The 27,820-nt window shown below is 33.5% G+C and overlaps 1 protein-coding gene across 3 annotated transcripts; it reads left to right on the plus strand.

The window, feature by feature from the left end:
* The first annotated feature begins 314 nt into the window (after nucleotides 1–314).
* LOC129218062 (S-adenosylmethionine sensor upstream of mTORC1-like) lies at nucleotides 315–27,820 on the plus strand. 3 transcript variants are annotated; one of them, XM_054852248.1, is made up of 5 exons: nucleotides 315–527; nucleotides 11,276–11,420; nucleotides 14,353–14,448; nucleotides 23,349–23,499; nucleotides 24,836–27,820. In XM_054852248.1, exons 1-5 carry the CDS (start codon nucleotides 452–454, stop codon nucleotides 25,364–25,366), a joined length of 999 nt encoding a protein of 332 aa, XP_054708223.1. In that variant the 5' UTR covers nucleotides 315–451; the 3' UTR covers nucleotides 25,367–27,820. The 3 variants fall into 3 exon arrangements, with proteins under 3 accessions (XP_054708223.1, XP_054708225.1, XP_054708224.1); XM_054852250.1 differs by having other exon boundaries at nucleotides 24,960–25,190; XM_054852249.1 differs by lacking the exon at nucleotides 315–527 and adding an exon at nucleotides 11,075–11,190.

Consider the following 27,820-nt stretch of genomic DNA (forward strand, 5'->3'; position numbering starts at 1 on the left):
ATTTCCCAGATTCTGGGTTTTTCCACAGCACTGTCATACGCTCCATGTTAATCCTACGGGTGAAGAAGAAACACTGCCTCAGGCGGTCTTCGACCAATAGGAAAATGATACCGCGTTGTCGCAACTCTGAAAACTACGTTTTCATATAGGGACTCTAGATGATAGAACGCTGCGGTTAGTTACCGGTTACTCACCGGTAGACCAGTGAGGTTTGTTGAACGCAACCATGAAGAAATGCTGAGAAGAAGATCATGGTTGTGACATCACAGGGGGGGGGGGGGTTATAGATACCGGCTTCATTTAACCGTCCATCCATTTGTATTTGTTTACAAATTGATGGAAACTCGTGTCTGCACAACTGGGAAGTGGGTAGTATTCTGTAATATTAAAATTAAGCATGATAAATGATTGTTTTTCTTAGAATTTTTATGAATTGGTCGGTTTCTAAAAAATGAGTGCCGAACATCAAGATCTTGTAAATATTATTCGCGGAGTTCACGATAAATTAAGAAAGGCAGTCCGTAATGGTAAGTTGAATGAAATTAAATTATTGAATTGTGGAGCACTTTCCACTTTCGCTGACACAAAATCTAATCGAATGAATATTTAAATTTAAAAGATTATTTTAACAGAAAAAAAAAAACTTCAGGTTGCTCCAAACGAATTGAAGACTACAACCTGGGGGCGGACTGGCTGACTTTTGGGCCAGTCGGCAGAAGAATATTTTGACACACCTCTGTAAATTAAAAAAGTTAGATTAAACAGCATCGGATATTGTTTCTTCTGAGTCGGCCAAAGGCATTAAATTGCCGCTATTTCCCTTTTCTAAATAAAGTTTTAAAGTTCTAAAAAAAGAAAATTGTGAAACTTTTTTCGAAATTGGTTGATCTATGCTAGCCAAAGAGGAAAAGAATTGAGAGAAGGGGTTCTAGTTCCCTTCCAAGCAATATTTTTAATTTTTGTATTAAAAACCACAAGTTTACAATTTTTGGTAACGTTAGAAGAGAGGGAAAAGAAGGGGTTCCCCCACAATTTTGTTTTCTTAACTTTTTGTTTTTCAAAATTGAAGTCCATTTCAGTTTATTTTTGTTTACAATAGAATGTCGGGCGCTCTTCCCAGAAATTCTCCGAAATGGGCAGTTTTAGAAATGCAATTTTAGGGTACCCTTGGTAAAATTAATATTGACCGGGAAACATCAGAAGCTCTCTGCAAACATGTTTCAACTTTGAACTATTAAAAAACACAAAACTATCTTAAATCACGTTTGAGAGAGGAGGAGGCTTGTTGATCTCATTGGGAAGCATTTAAAAACTGAAATATAATCAACCCAATTTTAAACTACATTACTGAGCTGGCGGTGTATTTCATGTACATTTATTTACTATAACATAGAATCTGGAGACTCTCCTTCGGAATTTTTCAGCATTGAAATTTTTAAAACATAGTCATATAATATGTTTGGAAACATTAAAAGGAAAGGGGACCGGTTTCCCGAGTGTTTCTTCCAAGATTGTTTAGGAGGGCGCCATGCCCTTCCACTTTTAAGCTTACCTTTGACCCTTAGCTTAATCAACCCTCCTTGCCCCTTAAAAGTTTAAACAAAACTTCACAAAAGCGAAATGTTTTTTGAAAGGTAAAGATTCACACAAGCCTGTCCTTGAAACATCTCTCTCTCATTTCAATCACTTATCCACAAGAATCTGATTAGAATATATCTGAATGTTTTTTGCATTACCTTTAAAACTAAACTTCAAAAAGCTTTTCAATATTTTAAAAATAATTACTATAGGAAACACTAGAACTTCCTATGTACCTAGTACATACAAATAAGCGCTTTTTTTATGTGACAAAACTTGTCTTAAAAATCAGAAACTTTCAGATAAGTTTATAAGTTTTTGACTAAACTTATCTGAAAGCGCACTGCCCCCGATATTTATCTGGGGTAAACTCGAGTCCCCTCTGTGCATTTTTTTTTCTGAAACTGAAATCAGTTTTAGGCTAGAGTGCAGATAAAAGGGTTACGAAGCCTCCTACAAAAATTTCTATAAATGAAATTTTAAGCTATCTTTAGTAACTTAAGGGAATGGCGAAGATTCGAAAACTTGGTCTGGGTTTTCAATATTTAAATCTGAACAACATAACTGAAGGCCTTGATGCAAGAACCGGGTAAGTCAAGTATCGCTAATTTTTGGTAAGACCAACAAATAATATCAGTGTTCGACTGTCTGATAGAAAGGCTAATATCTTTCCCACATTATTTACTAAAAGGAGAGGTCTGATCTTACATTTGTGTTCTATTGTTAAACCAATCAAACTTCTATATTCTCCATATGCAAAAATGAATTTAAAAAAAAATAGCATAAGTTTGGACTTAACTAGTTCTTCCATCAAAGACCTCAATTGTAGACTTCATCATTGGTATATGGTGACAGTATCATTGATAACTTTAGGGGACTACAAAGGGACTACATACCAGAAATACCTTGATACCCGATTAAGTCTTAATCTGGCCTTGATTACAACTAATGTTGCTCAAAAAAAAAAACAAACTCCCCCCCCCTTGGAACTCCGCCTATGTCCTAAAATCCGCCTATGTTCAGGAACTCCCTTCGGAGTCGAAATTTTGTTATGTTTCAGATTTAGTTTATCGTAGTCCAGACTTGCTTTCCTGTATGTGATTCTGAGATGAAAATGCTCATATAGCAATAATTTACAATAGACCATAATGAAATTGCTTGCCAACTGACAGCATTTAGTTGAATGTGTCACAAACAGTGAATACCAGGGACGTGCACAGAAACTTTGGGGCCCGTCACAAATGACTTGTTCGGGGCCCCCTCCATCTTGTTTACTTACCCCTACATCCCTACATATATTGCTCCCCTCATTTGAAAAATCTCGGACCCCCTTCAGGCTTGGAACCGAACCAACAAGTGTCCCTTCTCCCCACGCATGCCTCTGCTCATGTATCAACACTCCAAAGCATGACCCTTAGTAGGCTCTATAGCAGGGCTGGGGCTGCTTTGTCTAATAGTGCGGGCCCCTTCAATTTTTCTTCATAAACTTACAAATATGCGTTTTTGACACTCTTTTTTATTTTTTTGTCCCGGGCCCATTTCCAGGCCGCGTCAGACTCCATTTTCTCTGACCCTTTCCCGTTTCCTCAATGTGGGAGCCATTGCCTCCAGAGCTCTAAAGACTAGAGAGAAAGTTGATAAGAGAAAGACATTTGCACATGTGGACTTTGGCTATTTAATATGGTCCCTGCTTAGAATGGGAAAAATATAAACCTGTTTCCAAATGCTTTTTTCACATAGAGCAAACAAATTACATGTTTTATTCTTATTATGACACTTTCAAAAATGTTAGGTGAGAATTTAAATGTATTAAGTTCAATAAAAAATTGCTTAAAATGACCCAGTCGGGGATCCCTAAACAGCAGACCTGGTCAGTCTGCCCCTACTACAACCCTACTACAAAAAAAAGAAAAAAAGTTATGGTAGTGCTCAGTTATCAGTCTGCTCCAATGCTTGTGTGTTTTGTAATCAGTACCTCTTAAAACTCATTAATGCACTATCTGAGAAGAAATCATGTACAGCCCGAGTTGCACATAGCTAGTAAGTGGTCGTTTTGTCACTACTTCTCGTCAGGGAATTTATTCACCTGCTTAACCTCAAAAAGTCAGGGGAAATATTTCAGATGTTACGTGAAAAAATGAGGTGAATTTTTAATTTCTCAGAAAAGCATATAGATTTTTTTTTCTGATTAAGGAGTTGCATATAAAACATTTTTTATTTTATAAATTAAAAGTCCTTTAGTAATAATTTTATTTCAGGTAAACGGTATCACCTGTTTTTTTTGTAATTTAATTTTTTTAGATCATATTGAAAGTTTGTCATAGACACTAGATATCTCAAAGTTTCCTTCTTTTTATTATTATTTTTTTTTGTTGCTTAAAAAGTGAGAAGAATTGATCAAGATTAGTATAAATAGATAAAAGTTACCATGGGCGTCGCGGCCGGGGGGGGGGGGGGGGTCCAAGGGGTCCGGACCCCCCCAATATTTGAGGACCGGACCCCCTCAATATTTGAAAATCGGACCCCCTCGATAATTGTCAAGATGAAATTCATTATTTTGGGGAAATTATTTTTGCTTTGAAGACTTTAAACAGTTGCATAATACATAATTTACCATGTTTAATTCATATCAAATAAAACGAAATGAACATCGAAAAAAAAAGAACTAAATAAAAACAAAATAGGTGATGTGTATTGTGAACAGAAAGTCGGAAAGTGAACTCCAATGACAGACCATTGCTCTGCTCTCTGCTCACACGAGCTTCAGTGGAGGATGCTAGAAAGGGGACACCTTCTCCCGAGTGCAATGTCAGCCATCCATAGTCGTGTCGCCGGTCTCCCCAGCTTGAAAGCAGGGCTGCGGAGTCGGAAGGAAAATGACCGACTCCGACTCCTGGATTTTTTAAACGCCCGACTCCGACTCCAGATTTTTTTATTTTTATTTTATTGTATTTTTTCAATTCCCTCTCCCCCTTCAGGAAGGGGGAAAAAAACCACAAACAGAGATTGAAATATTAATTCTTTTCCATGAAAATTTCGCATTTTGTATTTTATTGTAAACGTAAGATGACAACGTCAGAAATTCAATTAGAAAATCAAATTTTCCAATAGTTACGAGTTCAAAGTGAGATGACTTAAAAATACCATTTTTTTCTTTTTCAATAATTTAAAAGGATTACTTGTAATTTGCCCCCTTTTAATGTTTAACAAATACATATTGATAAAATCGTGTGCTTTCAAATTTTGAAAGTTGCAACTTGAAAGAAAAAAAGCTTTTTTCTAAGTCTAAGTTCTTGAGAAGGGGTGGTTTGCCCCGGGTGACACCCATCTGGTAGGTGACACCCAAAGTTAATTTCAGAGTTTGTAAAAAATATAAATATTTTAATTCTGAAAATTTTCTTGAACATATTTTAAATTATATTTAACTTTTCAATTTCAACGAAAGTAAGGCACATATACGTCAGGAGCAAATTTTGCACAAAATGCGGCGGTATACAAATTTGTACGAATAGCTTTTGCTATACCTATATTTCTTCTTTGCTAAATTTTTAATTTAAATTTTATAGTCTGCTTTATAATTAACCTTAATATGAAGATTTAAAGATTAACTGCAATTATTGAGAGTTGTAACCAAGAAATCATTTACACTTATTTTGTTCCATACTTTTTATGGAGAATTAAGCATATAGAAATGGTTTTGACAAAAAAAAAATTCATCGGATCTTTTAGATTCGTGCTTTCATGCCAGAACTTATTTGCAAATTTGCCGAACACTCTCAAAAGTTTCCACCCGAGCTACGGGCCTCGACTTACTAAATTGTTACTTTCCTTTAACTATTTTATAACTGAGATTGAACAAAACACTATATTTCTACTTTTATTTGAAAGTGATTACTTGAAAATGTTAGGCAACAAAACCGTTTGCTAACAGTTGCTATTTGTTAAGTTAAAAAGCAAGCAAACTAGGGGACGGCTACAGAAAGTTCGGAAAGCACTTAAGTTAGCTGATTGCCATAATCGCAGTTATTTTCTCATTAGTAGCTTTTTATACATGTAATCGAACCAATTGCTAGTCAGTTTTAAAAAAATGCAAGGAGAGTCTGAAAATGAAAGTAAAAAAGAAGGTCGGAGTCGGAATGTTTTCTAATGACTCCGACTCCTTTGCCCCAAAATCAGTTCGACTCCGACTCCACAGCCCTGCTTGAAAGTCATTCCAGCGTATTTGTTACTATTTAGGGGGAAACAACGGGACAACTTTAAGATACTGAAACTAGATGGACAACTCCCCCCCCCCTTTTTACGACTCAACAGAAGTCAGACGGGGATCTGAGTTTCTGCCCCTTTCTTTCTTATCTCGTTTCTCGGCGCTTCCAGGTTTCTGTTTCAAGTTTGGCAGTGTTTGTTTCTCCGATTCGATTCAATTTATAGCGACCCCGACGTTACCCAAACAAAATGAGACACCTGACCTCTTTGGCGGTTTTTTGCAGCTGGCAACAACACCCTGGCCAAAGGATGCTCAAAAATTTAGAAAACCACTTAGCTGGTCAAAGGTTAAGTTTGGGGTAGAAAGGGAAAGGACGTGTCATGTGTTTGTCATTATTCAACACGTGCCTTCAAAGTACCTTACCGAAGCGCAGTTTCTCAAATGTGTTTGCGGCATCTCAAATTTGACCAAAAAAGCGTTATGTTACAGAAAAAAAAGAGGAGGAGTCTAAAAATGAACGTGCAATTTCAAAAGCAAATCGTAAGTCAGCATAACGATGGATACTGTGATGTCACTTCCGATAGACCAACGAAAAAAGAAGCGCAAGATGACCAGAAAAAAAAAAAAAAAAAACAGAAATAAAAGGAGCTTCCCTATTGGGAAACGTTCCGACAAAAACAAAAATAATTTCATATTGTCTTTTAGTCTCCTTGAGAGTAAGTGACCTGAAGAGCGCTCCATTTTTGGTAAAAATACTTTTTTTTACATATTCGATTACGGCTATGGATAGGTGACTTGAAACGGGAAAATGTAGCAAACCTTCTACGTCAAATGAACCTGAGTAATTTTTAACTACTGAATCATCAACAACATCCACGGAACCATTTTTAAAAAGTCAAAAGACCGTGATAGGTAAGTACCATTCTGTTTAGTGTATCATGCAGGGATTCCCCGATTTTATACTATTCAGATTAGGTTATTTCTCGATTTTCTGAATGAAATTCCTAATTACCCACATCACTATCTAATAAGAATCTCCTTTTAATGCAATATTTCACAAAAAACTTCGAAATTTGAAGACTCGTCAGAATTTTCTGGGAAAGGAAAGTTTATGAAAGTTCACAGTGACCTCCTATCGAGTAGCCCCAGAATGCCTGTTAATCAGGTATGTTTTACAGACAATATTTTGACATTATGAGTCCTATCCGAGCTAATGCGTTCAACTTTCTCTCTCTCTCTCTCTTTTTTGAAATGTTTCATCTTTTATAAATTTTAATGGAATAAATAATACTCCTTTTAGTTATTAAAGCTTAACAGAAAATTATCCATTAATAATCCTGCTTTACTGAACAAATTTTATTGAAATCACCATTTTAAAACTTATTGTCACGTGTCAGAAAAAAGCAGTTCATTTCTCTGTCTCTTTCCCATCGTCCGCTGATCAGAATTCAATTATGCACCAAATGCTGTTTGTTCTCTGTGTAGACCAGTACTTTTCAATCTGTGGGGTGTGCCTCTCAAGGCAGGCCTATCACTTAAAGAGGATCAGGAGGGCACTTTCCCCGCTGACTTTGAGAAATCAAAAATTAAGGTATATACGAGTACATGGGCATGGCTATTGCTGTTTTTTGGTTGCTTATGCATTGAGTGTATGAAGGATTCAACAAAAAAGCAAAATTTTGGTGCATTTGTTACAAAAAACCTGAAAAAATTAAGAAAATACTTTAAAAGGTTGCATTATTAAAATATATTATGAGAGCTTAATTATTTGTGTCTTATTTTATTTTTGTATTTGTGTTTTTCGTAGGTTCGTGAATGTCATAAGGGTGAATTATATACTTTAATTTTTTAATTAAAAAACATCAAATTAAACTCTTTCGAATCCAACTTGTGCCAAGAACTTAGAACTGCAGGGTTTATCACTATGTAATATAAAATTTAATTATACAGTTGTCGCGGCTTATATATGAGTCACATTTTGTTCTAAAGAGCTTTGATTCCATAAAGCGGCTGATTCAATGAAGCTAGATTTCGTTTTTGATGATTTCATTCATTAAGAACGGTTAATTCAATTGTCCACTGTTTCAAAATGTTGAAAATTTGGTGCAGCTACTCCTCGTGTGCCGCCCTTCGTCGTGTAAAGCTGAAAGAACCTTCATTGCCCTGAGAAAGCTGAAATTGTATCTAAGGTCGACTATGACACAAAAGCGGTTGAATCATGTTGTTTTATGTTACGTTCTCAAAAACATCTTGGACGAAATTGATCACAAAAAAATAGCACGGATATTCGTATTCCATGTGCAGTCTAGAAAAAATGTAACTGTTGGTATTTAATTTTTTTTCTTATTGTGTAATTATGTAAATCAAGATGTAAACCTTTGAAAGTATTGTATCAAATGTAAATCCAATTCTATTTGATGTCAAGTTTTTGTCTCATATATATATATATATATATATATATATATATATATATATAAACGAATTTTTCTTAAAGCAACTTGAAAATGACAGAGTCAAAATGGTCCCCCCCAATAAATTTCAGCTGACGACGCCAATGAAAGTTACATCCAAAATATGTACTTTGTATCTTTATTACTTTGTATCTTTATTATTATTGATTTAAAAAAAAAGTGTCAACAATTCAATAGCTAGAAATTCTATGTTGTGGGAAAACCTAGAGGATCTGGGAAATTGAAGGCTGATCTTTCTAGAGTAGTAGTCATGGACGGATCCAGGGAGGAGGCCATGAGGACCATGGCCCCCTCCGAGAAAAATTTCAAGAATAGTTAAAATCCCCCTTTTTTTGGGAGAAAATACAAATGATTTCCCTTATAATACATACAAAGTCTAACAATAAGGAAAACAATGAGAGGGGGGCCGTGGCCACCCTGAGAAAGTTTCAAAAATAGTTTAAAACCTTTTTTGAGCTAAATATGAAAAAATCCTTATTCTTCCTCGAAGTCTAACTAGAATGCCAGAGGGAGGGCATGGCCACCCCACGAAAATTTCAAAAATATGAAGTGAATACCAGTTATTTGGGTTCATTTAGCATAATGGGCTCGTCTTGTTAGATGCGTTTACTTTCCACATGGAGGAAAGAAAAGGGATATGTATTAGTTTGTGTCTGAAAGATTTATGACCGATGAGTCTCCCACAAAGCAAGCAAGAATAGCCGTATGGAAGAGACAAGAATTACGTTTCTGGAGCTTCAATTTCAAAAAACTGCTGGTCCTCTAAAAGTTACTCATGAATCCTGGATTGCCTACATTCCTGCAATTTGAAGAGTTCAATATTGAAAAAAAAAAAAAAATGGGAGTGAACCTCAGACTAGCAATCCCCAACCTTACCAAATATAGTCTAGAATGCGTTTTTAAGTCTATAAATTAGTAAAGTTTCCTGGGATGGGCCTTTTAATCTCTCCTCCCCTTAAAATCACCAAAAATTGTCTAAAACAGCCTTTTAGAGCTACAATTTCGGGGGGAGCGCTCCAAACCTCTTCTCCCCTACCATTACAAAAGATAATTCGAATGCATCTGTAAGACTGAAATTTACAAAAATTTCTTGGTGTGGGCCCTCGAATTTCTCCTCCACATATCATCACGGAAAGGTCGTATTAAACTGCGTTTTTGGCTCTAAAATTGCAAAAAGAAAAAAAAAATCCACCGGAGAAACCCTGAACCTCCCTCTTCTTAACATTATTGGAGGTAATGTTTGTATTTTAAGGTTTCAATTTCGAAAAATGGCCGGGGGGGCTGGAAAGTCACACTCGAGTGCTTAATATTACGAAAGACAGTGAAAATGCATTTCTACGATTGCAAATCAGAAAAATTTCCTTAGATGGGCCCTCAAATCTCTCCTCCCTTTAACATAACCAAAGATCGTCTAAAACTGCATTCTTAGAGCTACAATTTTGAAAAATAGACAGGGGAGCCCCACCAAACCTCTTCTTCCCTAAGATTACAAAGATCGTCTAAAATGCATTTTTAAGACTACAAATTCAAAAATTTTCCCCGTACCCCCTTTACTTCTGAGTTAATATTATACTTGCGGTTGGTTCAAAACACCTTTCTCTTAAATCAGAAGTCCTATACAGTCACCTCATAACAAACAGTACTGATCACAAGAATACCACTTTGAACCGACGATATATCCACACGGTTGTTAAGAAAATAGGAAAATTACAGGGAATGTTACAGCTTTTATGTTAAACTTGCGTCGTCTAGTGAAAAATTCCTTAAAAAATGCTCTAGTTAAAGGTGGGCTCTATTGATATTTGTAAAATTCAAAAATTTTCCAAAGCATTGTATTTTTCCAAATGGCCCCCTCCAAGAATTATGTCTAGATCCACCCCTGGTAGCAGTCACCCAGTCTTGTGTTCCTTTGAGTGTAAAAACAATCATCAATCTTATTACAGATGAGGTGGAAATCAGAAGCAGAAGTGGTGATGCAACAAAAGTTCTTGCTTCTCTCAAGATGTGAAAATCTGTGAGAGAATTCCATTTGGTGGATAGGGGTCTGTGAAGACATTGTTATTTGGTTATATTCAGTAAAATGACATGATCTATAATTGTTCTCCGTGATCGTACTCAGGTTCAGCCGAATGAAAATAAGGAATTACTTTTAATACTAAGTTTATTTTTATGCATCAAATGTAGTTCTATTAACTTTACTGTGCGTGTGTGTGTGTGTGTGGCCCTTAGCCCATTAAAAATCACTCAGATATTCTATTTGCAATCAGGCACTTTTAGAATACGTAATACAATGAAAGGAAATGTGCCTTATCTTCTTTTTCTGAAGAGGCATCAATACCATAGCAAACCTCTTTTCCTATCTATTCCGCTCTTGTTTTCCTTCCCTGTGAAACTCTCTCATTCAAAAATTTCTCCCGGAACCCAGACAAGTTCCTCGCTTCCCTTGCAAACAAAACACGCCAAAAGCGCCAACACATGCTCATTTTCCTCGGCTCATTCACTTGACTGGTTACCAGAATAGAGAGTTCAATCAACCGGCCAAACATAAGTAAAAATTTAATGTCGGCATTACAGGGTCTGTCCAGGATTTTTCACAGGATTCCTTTTTTGTGAAAAATCAAATAATTTTGTGAAGAGTCAAATTATTTTGTGAAAAGAAAAATAAAGTGAAAGTTTAAAATTTGTATTTATAAGAATGTATTCAAGGGCATGGCAAAAATTGTGCCATTGATATTTTTAGGAGGTGCTTTTAGGAAAACTTTTGTGAAGGGTCCATTAACAGACCCAAGTTTCCTCTGGCCAGAACCCTGGTGAATTTAACGTAGAAATATTATTTGATGTTTTGAACCGACGTTGATATTTGCTAGAGTATTGATGTAATGAGAATAATGATTTTGATAATTGTAAATTTAGGATCATAAAGAAATCTGATTAAAGGTAATAAAACATGCTTTCAGCTTTAATTTTAATTTCAAAATGAGAAACATGAAAATCATTTAGTTATTAATTTCGAATCTTTTAGTTCGGGACATAGATAAAGTTTGGGCAGATCATTTAGCTGATGAAGAGACCAGGAAAAAATATTCTTCTGCAATGCTGAAATTGGCAACTGAAGTCTGGTCTGAGAAAGGTGAATCAAGAATTCAATGGAGCTATAACACTTGCATGTAAGTAAAATAGCAGTCACTGTAATCAGTACTTGTTTTAAGTCGAACGCAGGTCTTAGATCTTTAAGTCTAGTTAGTTAGAGTTTAAAATGTAAATTTATTAGAGTTAGGATGACTCACTTTCAAAAAAGTACGAGTCAATTTTAGAAGAATGAGAGTAAATTAATACAGATTTAAAAAAGAAAATTCAGCTGTAGCCGGGTAAAAAAACCTTCTTTCTCATATTTTAATCTCATGTACCGTAAATGATTTCCTATGTATGTTAAATGTTCGTATAAATTTGAAATATAGGGTAGATTATAAATAGCTTGATTTTTGTAAAATGTAAGTATTTTGTTTGGGATGAGAAAACAATTAAAACGAAATCTTGTGTTTAGAAACAAATATCTTAATTTTTTAATGTTGACAATCTGTATTGAAAAAGCAGTCATTGTGCATTCAATGTACGAATATAACCTTGCCTGGAATAAGGATTGTCATTTAAAAAGTGTGTCAACATTATTTCCTCAAGCGCCAAATCTGTAGTTCTTCATTGTCTTGCTTCTCTCTGGGGACGAGTGAAAATGTCACAATTTTATCAAAAACATTTAGTCAAAAAAGTGGTAAAGTGTGACCAATTTTTGTGTCTCGTGTAAACTTCCTTTCAATTATAAAAATTGGATTTCTTTTCGAAATATTATTTTTCAAAGGTGTTTTTGTTAGAAAATTATACCTCTCTCAATATTTTATCAAACTTCCTTAGTAAAACATCAGTTTAAAAATTTTTTTCATTGCTTTCGGTGAAAAATAGAGACAATTTACATTTTGGTTGTTTTGTTCATAAACTCTGATTCATTCTGTTTTTTATTTCATATTGTTTCAATGCATAGCATCTCCAAATGGAGACCCATTAGGTTTGTTTTAGTGTCGTGCTAATAATGGTGAAGGTCAAGGAGTTCAAATTCCCGTTCCCCATGGGTCGAAAAATATGACTTAAATTATTTATTTTCTTCAACAAAAATCTGGTCTAAACTTGCATGAGTATGTAATCTGAACTCATTCAGAGATTCTGAGCTACAACTCTGTTTTTGTTAAAATCAGGAAACAAGACATATATATGTTCAGAAACACTGCATCGCTTGCACTTGAAAACAATGATGAACTTAACGATGAGCACATACCCATTAAAAAGCATAATAAAAAGTTAAAATAAATGGATATTACTGTGTGTAGTTGCATGTGACTCTATCCCCCAACTTAAAAAAAATTAAGAAAAAAACAGAGTCCCACAGGGAAATTGATCCCCATTTTCGGAGAAAAATCGGGAACATTTTGCTGTTTTGTTTTTGTTTTTTTTTTGAAAACAAGCTGTTTAAAAAGAAGGAAAATTAAGTTTTATAATCAAATTAACAATCCAGAATGAGCAATGTTCATGTTGAAGGTCTGTATAAAAAAGTTTGTTTTCGTGATTTTTTTAAATATTTCGTTTTTGAGAATATGATTTCTGGTATCTGTTGCTTTTATTCTGAACTAACATAAATAAAATATAGATTTTTCATGTTTTGCCCCCTTACATTCCGTTTAATGTTTTACTTAACATTCATTTTTAAAAAACGAACTCTACTTTACTTGCAATCAACTATACAAAACATTTGCAAATAGCGAATTTGACTTTTCGTACTTTTCGAAGTCTGCTGGTTATTGTAACTAAAGCTTTTAAGTAATGGGCAGTTTATATATAATTGTTTCAAAATGTATCAGTTTCTATTTTTTTTTTTGTTGTTTAGTTAAAAGAGTTGGGCTAAAATCAGGGCTATAAAAGAAAAATTTGATCGCAAAAGTTGCGTAGGCAGAAAATCTTCAGAGAATTTTTACTATTGAACACTTAAACGTTGTGGTGTTTCTTCCAGATATTACTTTATATACAAGGATAGCATCAAAGAATATGCCGGTTTTAAAAATTTATATTTCATTAACTATAACACTTACCAATATAAATGGTACATAAAAATTAAAATAATCTATCCAAGTTTTTTTTAACATGCATAACTACTTAAATATGCACGTTTCGCACTAGCGCAGCCAGAAATTCATTCTGGAGGTTTTTTTTTATTACACGAGTCCTTACATGTGCATTAACTATTGTATTAGGATTGGCATCAATGCTAATACCAAGACTTCTGGATTTATATGTACCCCCCAAGATACTTCACTGGGCCATTGATGTTCCACAATGCTGAATTGGCCGTGCAGGTAATGATGATTTACACTTTATGCATTTGCCAGCCAGATCCCTAAACTAAACCCCATGTGATTTTTTTTTTATAGAGTTTCGTCAAAGACTTTACCATTGTTCCCTACAACATTGCAAGAGCTGAAAGATTGCATGTGTGTAGCTTTTCGAAAAATTGCGAGTGAAACACTCCAAAATGTATATTAGATGCATGTCACATTATGAAAGGTGCAGACATCGAACATTTGTGAGTGAAAAAAAACTAGGATAGTTAATCTTTATTTTTGAATGTCATTTATAGCGCTAAGTGTAATAGTTTATGAAATATACATTTTTAAAACCAAACTATTCTTGTATGCTAGCCCTGTATTTTAACCTGCATTGAAAAAATTTTTAAAGGAAAACAATCTGACATGTCTTAGACTCTGAAGCAACAATAAATTACAAGAAAATCATGAAATCTTGCAAAAACCTAACAATTCAAGTATGAAGTAAGGTAAAAATGTCTTAAGCAAATCCCTTCTTGTTTATTAATTCGAAAGTATTTCACCATTTGCTTCAATAGTACAATGTAAATAAAGGTGTGCTTCCATTCTGCCCTGCTTTCCTCTACTTTATACTTTGCACTAATTCAGAATATCCCAATGAATTTTTTCTATTGGAATAAATGCAAACAATTAAAATTTGTTAGTAAATTATTATCTTTTTCTGTTGTTTTAGAGACTACTTTTTTGGACAAGGTTTAAAGCGGTGCCTTTTGAGAGCGGCAAGAAAGAAAAAAATACAGTTCATGAAAAAATCTGATATTCTATATAGGTATGTCAACAATGCTTGTTACACTTTTTTTGTTCAAGTATTGGCTGATTTCCATGTTCAATTTAGAATTAATTCTTAGACTGTTTGTACGTTTTGAAGAACCTGGGCAATGCTTTGTTTTTTTACTGAAGTAATTTTTTTTGCTATTTTACTTTTCAGTAGTGAAATGACTAGGGGATACAGAACCAGGGGATGATAATTGCTCTGACGTGCGAGATAAAAATAGTGTTCTAATTTGTCCTGACTTTTAGCTCTTTGTAGATTTTTTAACACATTGATAAATGGAGAATTTTGGCACCTGGATGGTTAAGAAATCAAAGTTTTCAGTGATATTAGTTTGTTTATTTATTTATATTTTTTATATTGTACTATAATTGCTTTGCTTATCAATTATATATTTTGGTTTATTATTTTCAAACTTTGATTATTTTTTCATGTATACTTTTAACTTATATGACTTATATGGAGTAATGTTTTGTATCATAAAATGCAATTAAATGTCTAGTTTGGTGACCAAAACCATAGGTGTCGGAACCGGGGGAGCTGAGGGAGCTTGAGCTTCCCCTGGAATATTTCAGACCGGCTTAGCTCCCCCGGAAAAATTCTTGCACTGCTGCTTTTTGGCGTACAGTGTTTACCTCAAACCTGATTTCAAAAATGTGATCTGCCTTTTTTGGGAATTTCAGAATTTCTACCCAATGAACAACAAATGCAGTGCAGATGGAGTGGTCAGTGCACTTGAATTCACCTTCACCTTTTTTTTTCACTGTTTAGACACTCTTGATTGCCGAAATGCGGGAAAGTGGACTCTACTCCGCGGCCTGCGAAAATTAGTACCAGTCAGAGGCGTAGCATAACTGAACATTTGGGGGGGGGGGGGGCACCAGAGCCATCACCAAGAAGGGCTTTGCTACCCCCCGCCCTGTTTTTCTGAAATGGCGTCACCAATATCATATTAGATATGAAAAAAAAACGCAGAAAGGAAACCTTTACGATCTTAAGAACATGTAATAGAAATGATAAATGAACAAATAGAATAAAAGTGTCAAAAAGAGTTTTTCTGCAAAATTTGAAACAAAATGCATTCTCTGAATATTATTTAGGAACATCCAAGCAAAGTTATGCATTATGATTTACCTCTGAGGAGCGCTGAAACGTACGTTTCGAGCATATTTTAACGAAAAGAAAGTATTCACTGTTTAGTACAAATCTATGACAAGCGTCAGTCAAGTAAAAAATGAATACGTAAATAAACATAACTTCATAGGGGCTGCCGGTATTTTTAAATTTTTTTTTCTTTTTTTTTTTGGTAAAAATATCATCATGAAAATAGTGATTAAGTAGAGAAAAATATATGTGCAACCAAAATACATTTTAATTAGAGAAAAAGTTGAAACAGAGTAAGGCGAGATTTAAAAATGTCATGACTAGTCACACCACTGCTAGTGTGCTAGTTCTAAGTGTTTAAATACAAAAGGCGAAATTAAACAAAAATTTTATAGCGATGTTCTGGAGACATGACATCTAAAACAAAAGAAAGTAAAAACTAAGATAAGTCTGAACTACCAAAAAATTCAAAATGTTATTATTATTATTATTTTTTTGACGGAGGCCGCAAACGCTTGTATTTTGAACAAATAAAAATATAAGGCTAGAAATTGAAAATTTCATTATGAAAAAACCAAACCACTCAAATAATTTTGGAAATGAATAGCAGCTGAGAGCGAAGAAACATTGGCTTGGTTGGATAAAGCAGCGTGCTAATGAGGGAAAGGGTGGGAGTTCAAATCTGGGCCGAAAAATATCGTTTTAATGGGTTTTTGTTTGTTTCCACTAATATGCAAAATTCTAAGCTGTATATCTGTTGTTGTTAAAATCAAGAAACAAAACATTGATTTTAAGAGGGTAAATCGAAGTTTGACTTTGCAGAAGGATAAATTTCAATTTATTTTGCTGCTTTACTACGCATTGCTTTGGTCTATAGCATCTCGAGGTTGCATTGAAATCAGAAAATTCTTCCTTTGAACTCGAATACTTCGCGTGGGTCAACTAGTCATCTAAAATTGCGTTTCTGGAATTTCACTATTGGAAAATTGCTGAAGATGGATCCCGAACCTCTCCTCCAGTAACATAGCCAACTATCACCTAAAACTGCATTTTGACAACTAACTTCGAAAATTTTATTAATGAGTTTCAGCCCCCCCCCCTCTCTCCACCTCCGCCAATATAATTTAAAATAATCTTAAATTTCGTTTAAGACCTTACCTTTCAAATAATTACTGGGGTAAAGCACCCGAAAACTCACCCCTAACATCATTAAAAGTCGAATAAAATTGTTTTTGGAGCTCTAATTTGGAAAAATTTCCAGTCTTCATAACGATATCAAAGATGGCACACAGCTGCGTTTCTTAGATTGTTCATTTTCGACAAATTTCTGGGAGGGGGGCCCCGGATTTCTCCTTTAATTAACATCTCCGAATAATGTCTAAAACTATTTTTCAGAGCAACAATTTTGAAAAAATTTCCAGGAAGAACCCTAAAATAGTAACCTCCTTAACGTAGTTAGAGAAAAAATATAAAATTTTTCAAGTTTCATTTTCGAAAAATGCCGAGGAAAACGCTCCCAGGCCACTTTTTCACCCTAGCATTAACAAAGATAATCTAGAATACATTTTTAAGACCACACAAATTAGAAAAAACATCCTATTTTTGATTTTTGAGCTAATTTCTTTATAATTCTAGAACAAAAGATTAAGTGTCTAGCAAGCTGGGAGTGATGAGTCAGTTTGGCATTTAAATATGAATAGCATGGGTGCTCCAGACATAACTAAAAAAGATTGCTAAGGTTGTTTGTACTTGTTCAAATAATTTCAACTTTCCAAAAACTTATCTCATTTTAAGTTATCTGACCCCTCAGATTATACTTTACGAAGTTACAGTTATTCTTGTTTTTTTGCTTTCTAAATTACGATTTTTTTCGTCACTTACAGATATATTTTCATGACAAAATTGTTACTTTTCATCTACTATTGCAGAAAACAACCCCAACAATATTATTATATTAATATTTTATAGTTTCTATCAAAGACTTTTACAAAAACTTATCTGAACAATATAATATATAACGAACACTTCATTTTAACACATTTCCAACGTTCTGTTTCTCCGCCCTCCTGTTTCATCTACTCGCCTTTTTCTAGTTCTCAGAAAATAAGAAAGTCTTCTAAATGCTACACTGTCGAAGCCTCCCCTTTCCTCCGAAATTATTACAGAGCACCTCAAATTTTGTTTTGAAGGCTCCAATTCCCTGAAAATTGCCGGAAGAGAGTCCCTGGATACCTTGCCCTCCAATAACATGGGAGATTATGTAATGTTCCGTTTTTGGGACTTCAATTTAAAAAAATTGCTGGGCCCCTAACGCCAACGAATATGATCCACAGTCGCGTGTTTTAGCGACTACAATTTCGAAAAAATTAACGAGAAGGAACCTCTGAACCTTTTCTGATAACATCATTGAAAAACGCTCTCTAGTAGGACTTCAAGTTTAAAAGTTTCCAAAGTAGAGCCCTAGTACAATCTTTTCCTCTGACATCATTGAAGGTTGTCTACAATTATGTTTAAGACTTCAAAATCGAAATATTGGGCGGGAGGTGTAAATCGATTCGAAAAATCGATCGACAATCCTTCGAGTCATATTTTCACTAAAGTCAACAAATGTGGTATACAATCGCGTTTTTAAGACATTAATTTCGAAAAATTCTCAGGGAAGGTATTCAAACCTTTTCTCCCCTTAACATTACCAAAGATCGCCTAAAAATTCGTTTTTAGAGCAAGAATTCTGAAAATTTTCCGGGGGAGGATCCCCAAAACTCCTATATTTCTACGTGCTCATCATCGAGTATTGACTGACCATCTTTCAAAACCAGAAGTTCTATCACCTCATTCTCTCCACAAACAATTGATACAAGATAAAAAGGAGATGGAAGCTTCGAAGCTAATTTCATATGTGGAAAAAAAATTTAAAGTGCCCCCCCCCCACCAATTATTTAAAGGGGCCACTGCTTCTGCCCCTTACATAGCAGACACTTCTCATAATGTGTCCCAGCTCCCCCTACTTCTACAAAGTTCCTACGCCTCTGACCAAAACTGAAAACCATATTAGAATTTAACACATTAAATCTAATTAATTTTATTTCTATCCTAACTGAAATTCAGTGGTACAATTTTGGTTTGAAATAAATTAGTTGTGCCACTAGCATCTAATTTTCTTTCACTCTTCAAGATTTTGAATTTTTTTATGCATTAGAATAACTTTCAGAATTTTTTGACCTAAATCGTTTACTTTAGCTGGAATCCATGTTAATTCAACCAGGGCAAAACTCTGATAGTCTTTTAAATTTTTGAATGTAACAAAACTCAAGAAAAAGTAAGATCAGGGTTTATTTTAGGTTTGTCAAAATAAATTTATGGGTCGAGATACAGGTCCTCAAAGATGCCTGCCAATGCATCATTTTTCACTAGCGATTTTTGATAAAATCTTTAAAGTTCTTTTGCTCAGGAATGGTATGACATATTATATTGCAGTTAATTTTATTTGAGTTATTCTTTTTTAATTTAAAAGATATGCAATATTTTGAAACATGTGTTTAAGTTTTCATCCGTTCTTTTGAAAAAAAAATAATAATTTTTAAAATTTTCTGCAAAAATGCCAATTTTGAACTATTGATTAGTACCACAAAACACTACATTCCCTAAAAAACCTCCACATTTTCGTTTAACAGGTTTTTAGAGGCATTTGAAAAAATGAGGGTTTTTCAGGAACTCGATATGTAAAGGTAGACCTGAAAATTCAAAATTTTATTTAGCAGCAATTGGCCGGAAAACATTTTTAACTTAGTTATGTAGCAAAATTTTCATTTAAGTCCCTACTTCATCCAGGAATTTTATTTTTTATGAAAACAAAAACACAAGTCTCCATCCAATTTGCTGAAACGTAACTTTTTTAGCCACACAACCTTACATGTAGTGCCAAAAAATTTGTTTAGCGCAGTGTGCCATCTTCTCACTAAAATCAATATCCTGGATAAAAAAATGACTTAAAATGAAAATTTGCTACATAACTAAATTAAAAATAATTTCAGATCACTTGCTGGTAAATAAAATTTTGAAATTTTATGTCTACCTTTACATACAGAGTTCCTAAAATACCATCATTTTTAAAAGCCTCTAAAACCTGTTAAACAAAAAAGTGGAAGCTTTCCTATACAGGAAATGCAGTAATCAGTAGTACTAATAAACAGTAAAAAAATAATTTTTAATTTTAGCATTTTTGAGGAAAAAAAAAAGATTTCATTTTGTTTCATTCAAAAGACTGGAAAGAAAACTGACACTAATATTTCAAAATGCTGCACATCTTTTTATCAGAAAAAATAGCCTTTTAAATAAAACAAACCACAATAAAATATTTTGTACCCTTCCTGAGGAAAAGAACTTTAAAGATTTTGACAAAAATCTCCAGTGAGAAATGAGGCCCTTGCCACCATCTTTAGCAGCCTGTGTCTCGGCCCAGAATTTTTTACGGACAAAACCAAAATGTATCCCAAACTTACTTTTTCAGGCATTTTAGCATATACAGTATAGCATATGCTAAACATAGCATCCTTTCACAAAGGATGTGTTCCAAGATGTCTCCCATAAGTCAAAGTTTCGGGTTGTCAAAAAAGAGTATGTATACGATTTTTTATTAACATATCCAATTATTTTAGACATTTTTAAACACCCCCCAACTGTTGTAGACCGTTTTTTCAACTACATGTATCCGTTTCTTACATAAAAGCTAAATGTTTACTGTATTTTCAAAAAAAACTCATAATGTTCAACATAAAATACTGTTATGATGCACAAAATCAATGATCGCTGGGAAAGAGATATAGAATCAAACAGTGTGTAATAACAATAAATCACTTGTTGGCTACAAACCAACTGAGGTGGAGTGATCCGTCTGGGAGAAATAAAATAGGAACTCATTTAAAAACTAAATAACAATTTATTCAAAATTTGAGTAAAACTGTAAATATGAAAAACAAATCAACATTAATAAAAATCACATCCCTTATTAACAATTCAAATAAAATAATACCCCCCAACAAACATCACTGAGAAATATCACAAAATTCAAAATTTTTTTACTTAAAAATATCAGTTCTAAAACATTCATAATATTTTTAGAAGTTCACCCTTCACAATTCCATAAGGATGATACTGTCCAGAAAAACTATTTAGAAATGTTCATACCACTGGAAGTCCACACTTTAAAACTTGGCACACGGAAAACACGATGGTAACATCTAACTGTCAGATAGATGTTCAGTCAAGTCGAAAATGTCGTGGACTGCAGACCAAACCAAAATCCATGGTCATTCCATTTCAGGCACACCTATGCAACAGCTGAGGAGATTATAAACCTGACTTCCAGGCAAAACAGGAAACATCCAGTAGTAGAGGACACCTCGCCAAAATCTGAATTCTGTACAGTCCGACCGACTCCGTCCAATACGAGCCATACCAGACCATCGGCCCCTGTTAGGCCTAGCTCTTATACACATCAACTCTTTATACTTTAATTTCCTAATAAAAACTTACTTTGAAACAAATTAGGATAAGTAAAGGGGGGTGTTCATCCTGTAAGGGTGCATTTTTAGAACTTCCTGCACTTTTAGCAGACAAACAAATCTTCTTTTAATCACATTTCTCCAGAAAAACTTCCACGTCCTCTGCATGGAAAAATCAATGTTGAGCCAAAATGATAAGAGAGCGATTGATTGATTGACTTGCTATTTAAACAGTCACCGTTACCCCATACGCAACAACATGATGTCATCAAAATTTATACTATACATTGCATAACCAACTTAACCCAGTTAACATTTAACTGTTTCCATTTTGATTTTGTTTCATGCTATACAGCCAGTCAAAAGTTCTTGAACTCTTGAATTCTGATGTCTCGTCCCCTGTGATGGGCAAAGCAGGTGATTGACCGTTGGGTGTTTAGAAGCTCTATAGAGTCGGCACTAGTGTTTTACTGTTACTGTATCAGTTTTCAAATAAATATGCTTGAGAATTGCTAGTAACTTGAAATTTAATTTTGGATGTAAAATTGGAGCAATTCAATTTGAACAGTATAATGGATATTAAAATAACATTGGATCTATATAGAACACCAAATAGAACTTCATGCATCAGTCCCTATAACAGAATGGTCCAAATTGAAAATAGAAGAAGACTTGAATGATTTTAGCTTATGAAAATTCAAACCATTGGCGTAGAGTTTAAACCTAGTTTTTGAAAGTGTTCATGGTATTTCAACCAGAACTTAAGTGCATGTTCTGTTTGATCAGCGTGAGATAAACATATCTGTCAAAAAAAAAATGTATCTCCCACACCTGGTCTCGCCACCATCAGGATGCTTCAAGAAAGAAAATTGAAGTTAATTGCGGGGACGAAAAGTTGCTTCATTAACTTTGCATATTCATGGCACTCATTTCAAGTGACAACTACACTGTCAGATATGTTATCATTCTCAATAACTGTTTTGGAAAATTACTGAAATTTATAGCCCATTTCAACTGCAATTTTCGTGTGCAATATTTTTTCATTTATTTTCTTTAAACTTGCTTTTATGGTTCATGTTTGAATATTGCAGTTGGTTTTATACTAGTACCTTTAAATTAAAATGTTAAGTTTTTTTTCTAAAATTATAATATGTGTTTTCTTTTCAGTGCATAGTAAAAAACAAAAATGTGTGATAGATAACTCAAATGTGAAGTTGTAACTGTTTGAAAAAGAAAAGGAAAACTATTCTAACTTAGTGATTATATACATGTTTAAAAAAGTAAATGGATTTTTTTTTTCAGAAATAATAACCATTGTGTCTATGGGGAGAATGCTAAAAGAATTGAAAAAAATCCCTTTTCACATGTGAAATGATAGCTTGAGTTTATCAGAGATTTTCATAAGCATATTAGTGAATTTTTGCAATGTAAATGAATGTGTGTAATTAGCAACTTATTGACTGGCAGTCTTTTTTTTTTCTTTTGTGCTTTTCCTAAAAATGTGTTACATTCTGCAAGTTGCAAGTCTAAAGGAAAAATTTTCAATAGCATTTTTAAGGTAATGTTTAAGTAATTTTTAGTCTGTTCAAACCTTAAAATTTCAATTCATCAAACTGTTTTTTAGCACATATAATACTCTTCTTAATTTACCTCTGAATACATCCCTCCTCCCATTTCATCTTAGTCAAGTCATAGACATTTATTCCCCTCCCTCCAAAGGTATAGCTTTTAGCAAAAAATTGCTTCCACAAATTATCGGTTTCAAAACATTGTGAAATACTTTTTTATTCACAAACCTTCTGAATTACATCATTAATCATTCCATTTCTAAATCAAAAAAATTAAAGAAGCTCTGCTTAACAAAATGAACAAAGATTAGTTTTAAAAAAAGATAAACATTAAAGTGTTCTGAATTAAGTCTTTTTCTCTCCTCAAATTCTTAATCAGTGCACAAATTTCCTTAAGACAAATATTTTATGTTTCTTACCACAAAATTACATAACTTACTACAGTATTACTGTTCACCTCACCTATATGCATTGCTGTACTGCATTAAAGTCATATTTTTCACTTAAGTACAAAATGTTAACAAGTTTTTGTGAAACTTAAAATCAAATTTGGTGGTGATCTGTTAATGTCGTTTGATTTGTTTTTTGGAATGCCTTAACTATACGAAACTGTAATATAATTTTTATAAAATTAGTGCACATAATGAACTTAACCATTGTGGAATTTTGAAATTTTTTAGAATGTATATTATTGTTTAATACTTCTTATTATTTTTTAAAGCCTAAATGATGAAGATTTGTACCTGATGCCAAATAATTATGAAAATATCACTAGGAAACTGAAACTGCTAGATGTTGGTAGCTGCTATAATCCTTTCTCGAAATTTTCTGAGTTTTCATGCGCAGCTATTGATTTAACTCCTGCAACTGAGGTAAAATTTAATTTAAAAAGTAAAATTCGATTTATGTTTGAAGTTAAAAATATGATTGCTGAAATATCTAATTGATCAATGAATCTTTTACTATGTCTATATTTTTCAATGCATTTTATAATAATTAACTTTGTTTTTCTGTTCATTTCAAACTCTTTTTGATGCATAGTTAAAGATACACACATTATAATATTTACAAAATACTTTTTGAGTGATCCTAAATCTAGCATTATGTATCATTCTTCCTAAGGCTTAGCGAGAAGGGGGGGGGGGGGAATTTTCGAAGTTTTACAAAACTATAAAAAATTTGTCTAAACTTTCGTTTTTCAGCTTTTGGCATGTTCTCAATTCTTTCAACATTTTCTCTAATAACTATAGATAGTTTCAAGCAGTAAGTTGCTGCTCATAAGCAAGTGCTAAGACAGAACTACATGCAGTATACTGACTGCCTTGTCATCCAATCCAGAGACTGCATATGTTGACATCTGCCTCCAGCTTGGTTTTCTTCCTTTTCCAGACTTAACTAGAACAACAGTCCATAACTAGAATAATATTGCAGTCTTTAGATGGGATGGCTGGGTATACCATAGTAATTTTGAAATTTATCTATGAAGTTGACGGAGAGTGGCCCCTTTCGGCCCCTTAGTCTCATTTCTTCAGTTTTTTAGATGGCTACAACTCTTTTCTGGATGAGCCCAATGCAATCTAATTTTTTAGCGGAATCTGTGCTGCCTTTGAGTCACTATCATGATAGTATTTCGAATTTTACAGGAGTCGGAAAGTTTAGGAATGTTCAAAAATTCTTACTGTTCCCCACATTCTTAAGTTCCTACTGCTTTCATGCTTGAAGTCATTCCAGAGTAATTTGTACAGACATGAGAAGTTAGTTTGCTATTTTAAATACTCTTCTGAAATTTATTACATATTCTACAAATTTGGGACATAACTTCTATGTCTAGAACATTTCCTGTGTTCATAGATAAATCTACAATGCAGCCATTTAGTGAACAACTCATGACCACGTTTATCAGTTCTGTTTTATATATAAAGGCATTAAAATATACAAAAATACATTAAATAAAACACATTAAATTATACAAATAATAATAATAAAAAAATCATTATCCTTTTTGTGAAAAGGCTTGAGATAAGGTTGAAATGCTGCAAAATGTGGAAGAGTTGGCAGCTCTAAATGAGTGAATGATGGATACTTTTTTTGCTATAGTGATGCAACTTTTTTTTTTAATTACGGGTATGACTTATATTATTACAATATGTATTTGAAACAAAACCTAATACTTTCACACTAAGCTTGTTTGTAAATTTTTTCCCCCAGGATGTTTTAGAATGTGATTTCTTATCTGCAGAAGTAGTTCCTTACTCTAAAAAAGTTGACACTGATGTGAATTCTCCTATAGTGCTTTATGAAGCAAGTTTTGATATTGTTATCTTTTCCTTAGTGCTTGAATATTTACCAAAGCCAGAACAAAGAGCTATTTTTTGTTATAAAGCTTGGCAACTTCTGCAAGAAAATGGTATCTGCATTATTATAACTCCAGACTCTAAACCTGTGAACTATAATGCAAAACTAATGAAAAAATGGAGAGATGGTCTAGAACTAATTGGATTGCAAAGGATCCAATATGAAAAGCTTGAGCATCTTCATTGCATGGCATTTAGGAAAATATTGACGTCCCCAACTACAGAAGATTTACAAGTTTTGCCAAACTATCTTTGTATTCCACAAGATACTAACAAAAATTCTTCAGAAGAAGAAAACATGACGATAAACTCTGAACGAACAGATATTGAAAACACTACTGTTTCTTCTCACTTTTCTGAACTTCCTGTGTTTTATAATTTATAATATTGGACTTTTTTTTGTTTTATGATTTATAACTGCTCGTTGGTTTGAAGTTTTGTCTCATTATTTGAAAGTTACTAAATGTTAATACATAGCATAAACTATCTGTGAGATTCAAATCATTTGGTATGCTTATTCTTAAGCAATGAATATAAAAACCATTGTTAATGAAACACAATAATTATAATGAAGTAAATAATTACCTGATCCAGATATTTTTATTTCAGTAGTTAACTAGTTATTAATAAATACTAGTTTTTAACATTTATAAAAAATCTAAGGATTTTGTCTTTTGTCATTTCTTTGTTCAATCTTCCAAACACATTGCAATCAAATTGATAATCAATAATTGATATATTTATTTCTTCTATACATGAAGAAACCTTTTTCAGCTTCAGCAAAACTGACTGAAATTAATTCAAGAAAACTTGTTTACCTGTGTGAAATCTTCCAAGGATTATGTAGTTTTCAGAGTATGCACGTTTACGCACATTTATTTTGACACCTAAAGTGGATCTGTGATTGTTTTGAACATAATGTCTTACCATAGCTAAAATAAAGAAAATTTATTACAGGCTGAATAGTGTATGAAGTTGAAGCTGAAGGGGCATGAAGTGATTGCATGAAGGGGCACTATACGATTGTAAGCAATAAGATAAAAATGTGTAACTTAATTAATAATTAATTGGTAATTTTCAAAACAAAATAGTCGGAAAATACTAAAAATGTTCGAGACAGTTTGAAGCAAAAAAAGTGCCAGAGGCACGTTTAAGTTAAGACTCACTAAGAATGATCGTAAAGGTGCTCTGACGTTCAATGCCTAAACTTGCCCTGTCGCCAAGTTTGGATTTATTTTTAACGTGCAAAAAATTTAATAGCATTTTAGTTCATACAAATACAAATTTCAAAAAAGGACAAAATTCTGCTTATTGTTATATATTTGTTTTTTCTTAACAAAGTATTTTTTATTCACAATAAGCTTCAAAACACATTCAACACAATATTTACTCAACTTGATGGAAAACAGATTATTCTTTCTGCATGCTGGACCGAAGCTCGACTAATGCTCAAAAACTTGTGAGAATATTTGACAGGGAGTAGCATCAATCTGGTATGACTGTTGGCTCTCCAGTTATAATTTGTTTTGAAAAAAGGACACTGCTTAAACATGCCCTGGTCCACCCTAATCATGCAAGTTCTAGCACGTTTGTGTTCTTCAAAGAATACATATAGCCTTCACAAATGAACAGTGGCCACACTCGAGGAGTGCTCATGCAGCACCTGATCATAATGCTGTGTTTTACGTTCAATACGTCATCCTGGCCTACATTTCTCACCTAGACAAAACAGCTGACATAGGTCACACCCATTGTACCAAAAACCTGAAATGTGAATAAATATTGTAGAGAACTCTCTCATTTTTTTCTGACAAATGATTATATTTTCTATTCAAATCATTATGCGTTGACAGAACATCAAATTGACTTGCTTATCGTAGTGTTTACTGCCGTGGGCAGGTAAAGGGCAGTAACTGCAAATTTTTCATTTTTCCTTTTTTTGCATTTTTGCACTTGAGCTTTATTGTACAAGCTTGCTTATTTGATTTCCGCTGAAAACCCCCCCTGAAAAAGTCTTAATTTCAAAATCTCTCCATTGTTAGTATTGAATCCCAAACAAATTTCTTGAAATATCTCAAAAAGCCATTTCTGCAGATACTGCCATTTACCTGCCCATTGCAGTTTATATCCGCCCACATGTTATTAGGCTAGTTTTGTTCGCAGAAACTTTGGTATAATTTGGGTCCACTCATACCATGCCCTTTTATTCTTGTCAGAGAGTGGTGGCTTCCTCCCTGGCTCTACAGCCTTTTAGACCAACTTCATGAATTGATTTCAAGCAGATATTGTTGCATTAAAACCTACTGACAGCTCCTCAATTTCGTCCGATGATCTGTTTGTGCCTGTACTGGGCCTAGTTACCTCGTGTCCAACGGCATATTGGAGAGATCAGTATGAACATTTTAGCTAATGAAATCTCTACCTGAGATATTTTATGCTTGGGCAAAAACTGTATTTGTACTCATTAACTCAGTTTATTTAAGGCATATTAGCGACCATAATGCACAATATGACAAATTGAAACACCAAAACCACAAAAATCACAGAATGCATCCTCTACAAGTGGAAGTAGCTACCTGTAAAAAATAAAAAAAATAAAAAACAAATTACACCTGGTGTTTTATTGGTTGCTTTGATGTGAGTCATGATCTTTTACCTTTTTTTAAATGCCAACAAACTGCACCTTAAATAACAGGTTTTATGTACTACTATGGTTATTATACACTCATGCAAAATTTGATACCTTTGGTCAAATCTATATATCAGCATAAATATTTTGGTCTGTTTGATTTACTCTGAATTTTTATAAACATGCAAAAAATAAAATTTTTATTATAGA

The sequence above is a fragment of the Uloborus diversus genome, chromosome 3 (assembly GCF_026930045.1).
Source record: "Uloborus diversus isolate 005 chromosome 3, Udiv.v.3.1, whole genome shotgun sequence".
In the NCBI taxonomy this organism is placed as follows: Eukaryota; Metazoa; Arthropoda; class Arachnida; order Araneae; family Uloboridae; genus Uloborus; species Uloborus diversus.

Bases quoted from the DNA above. Each gene is read 5' to 3' on its own strand.
- LOC129218062 (XM_054852248.1), top strand. From the start codon at position 452: ATGAGTGCCGAACATCAAGATCTTGTAAATATTATTCGCGGAGTTCAC. The intron at 11,421-14,352 runs GTAAGTAAAATA...CTGTTGTTTTAG, and splicing joins TGGAGCTATAACACTTGCAT to AGACTACTTTTTTGGACAAG. The intron at 23,500-24,835 runs GTAAAATTTAAT...TTTTTCCCCCAG, and splicing joins ATTTAACTCCTGCAACTGAG to GATGTTTTAGAATGTGATTT.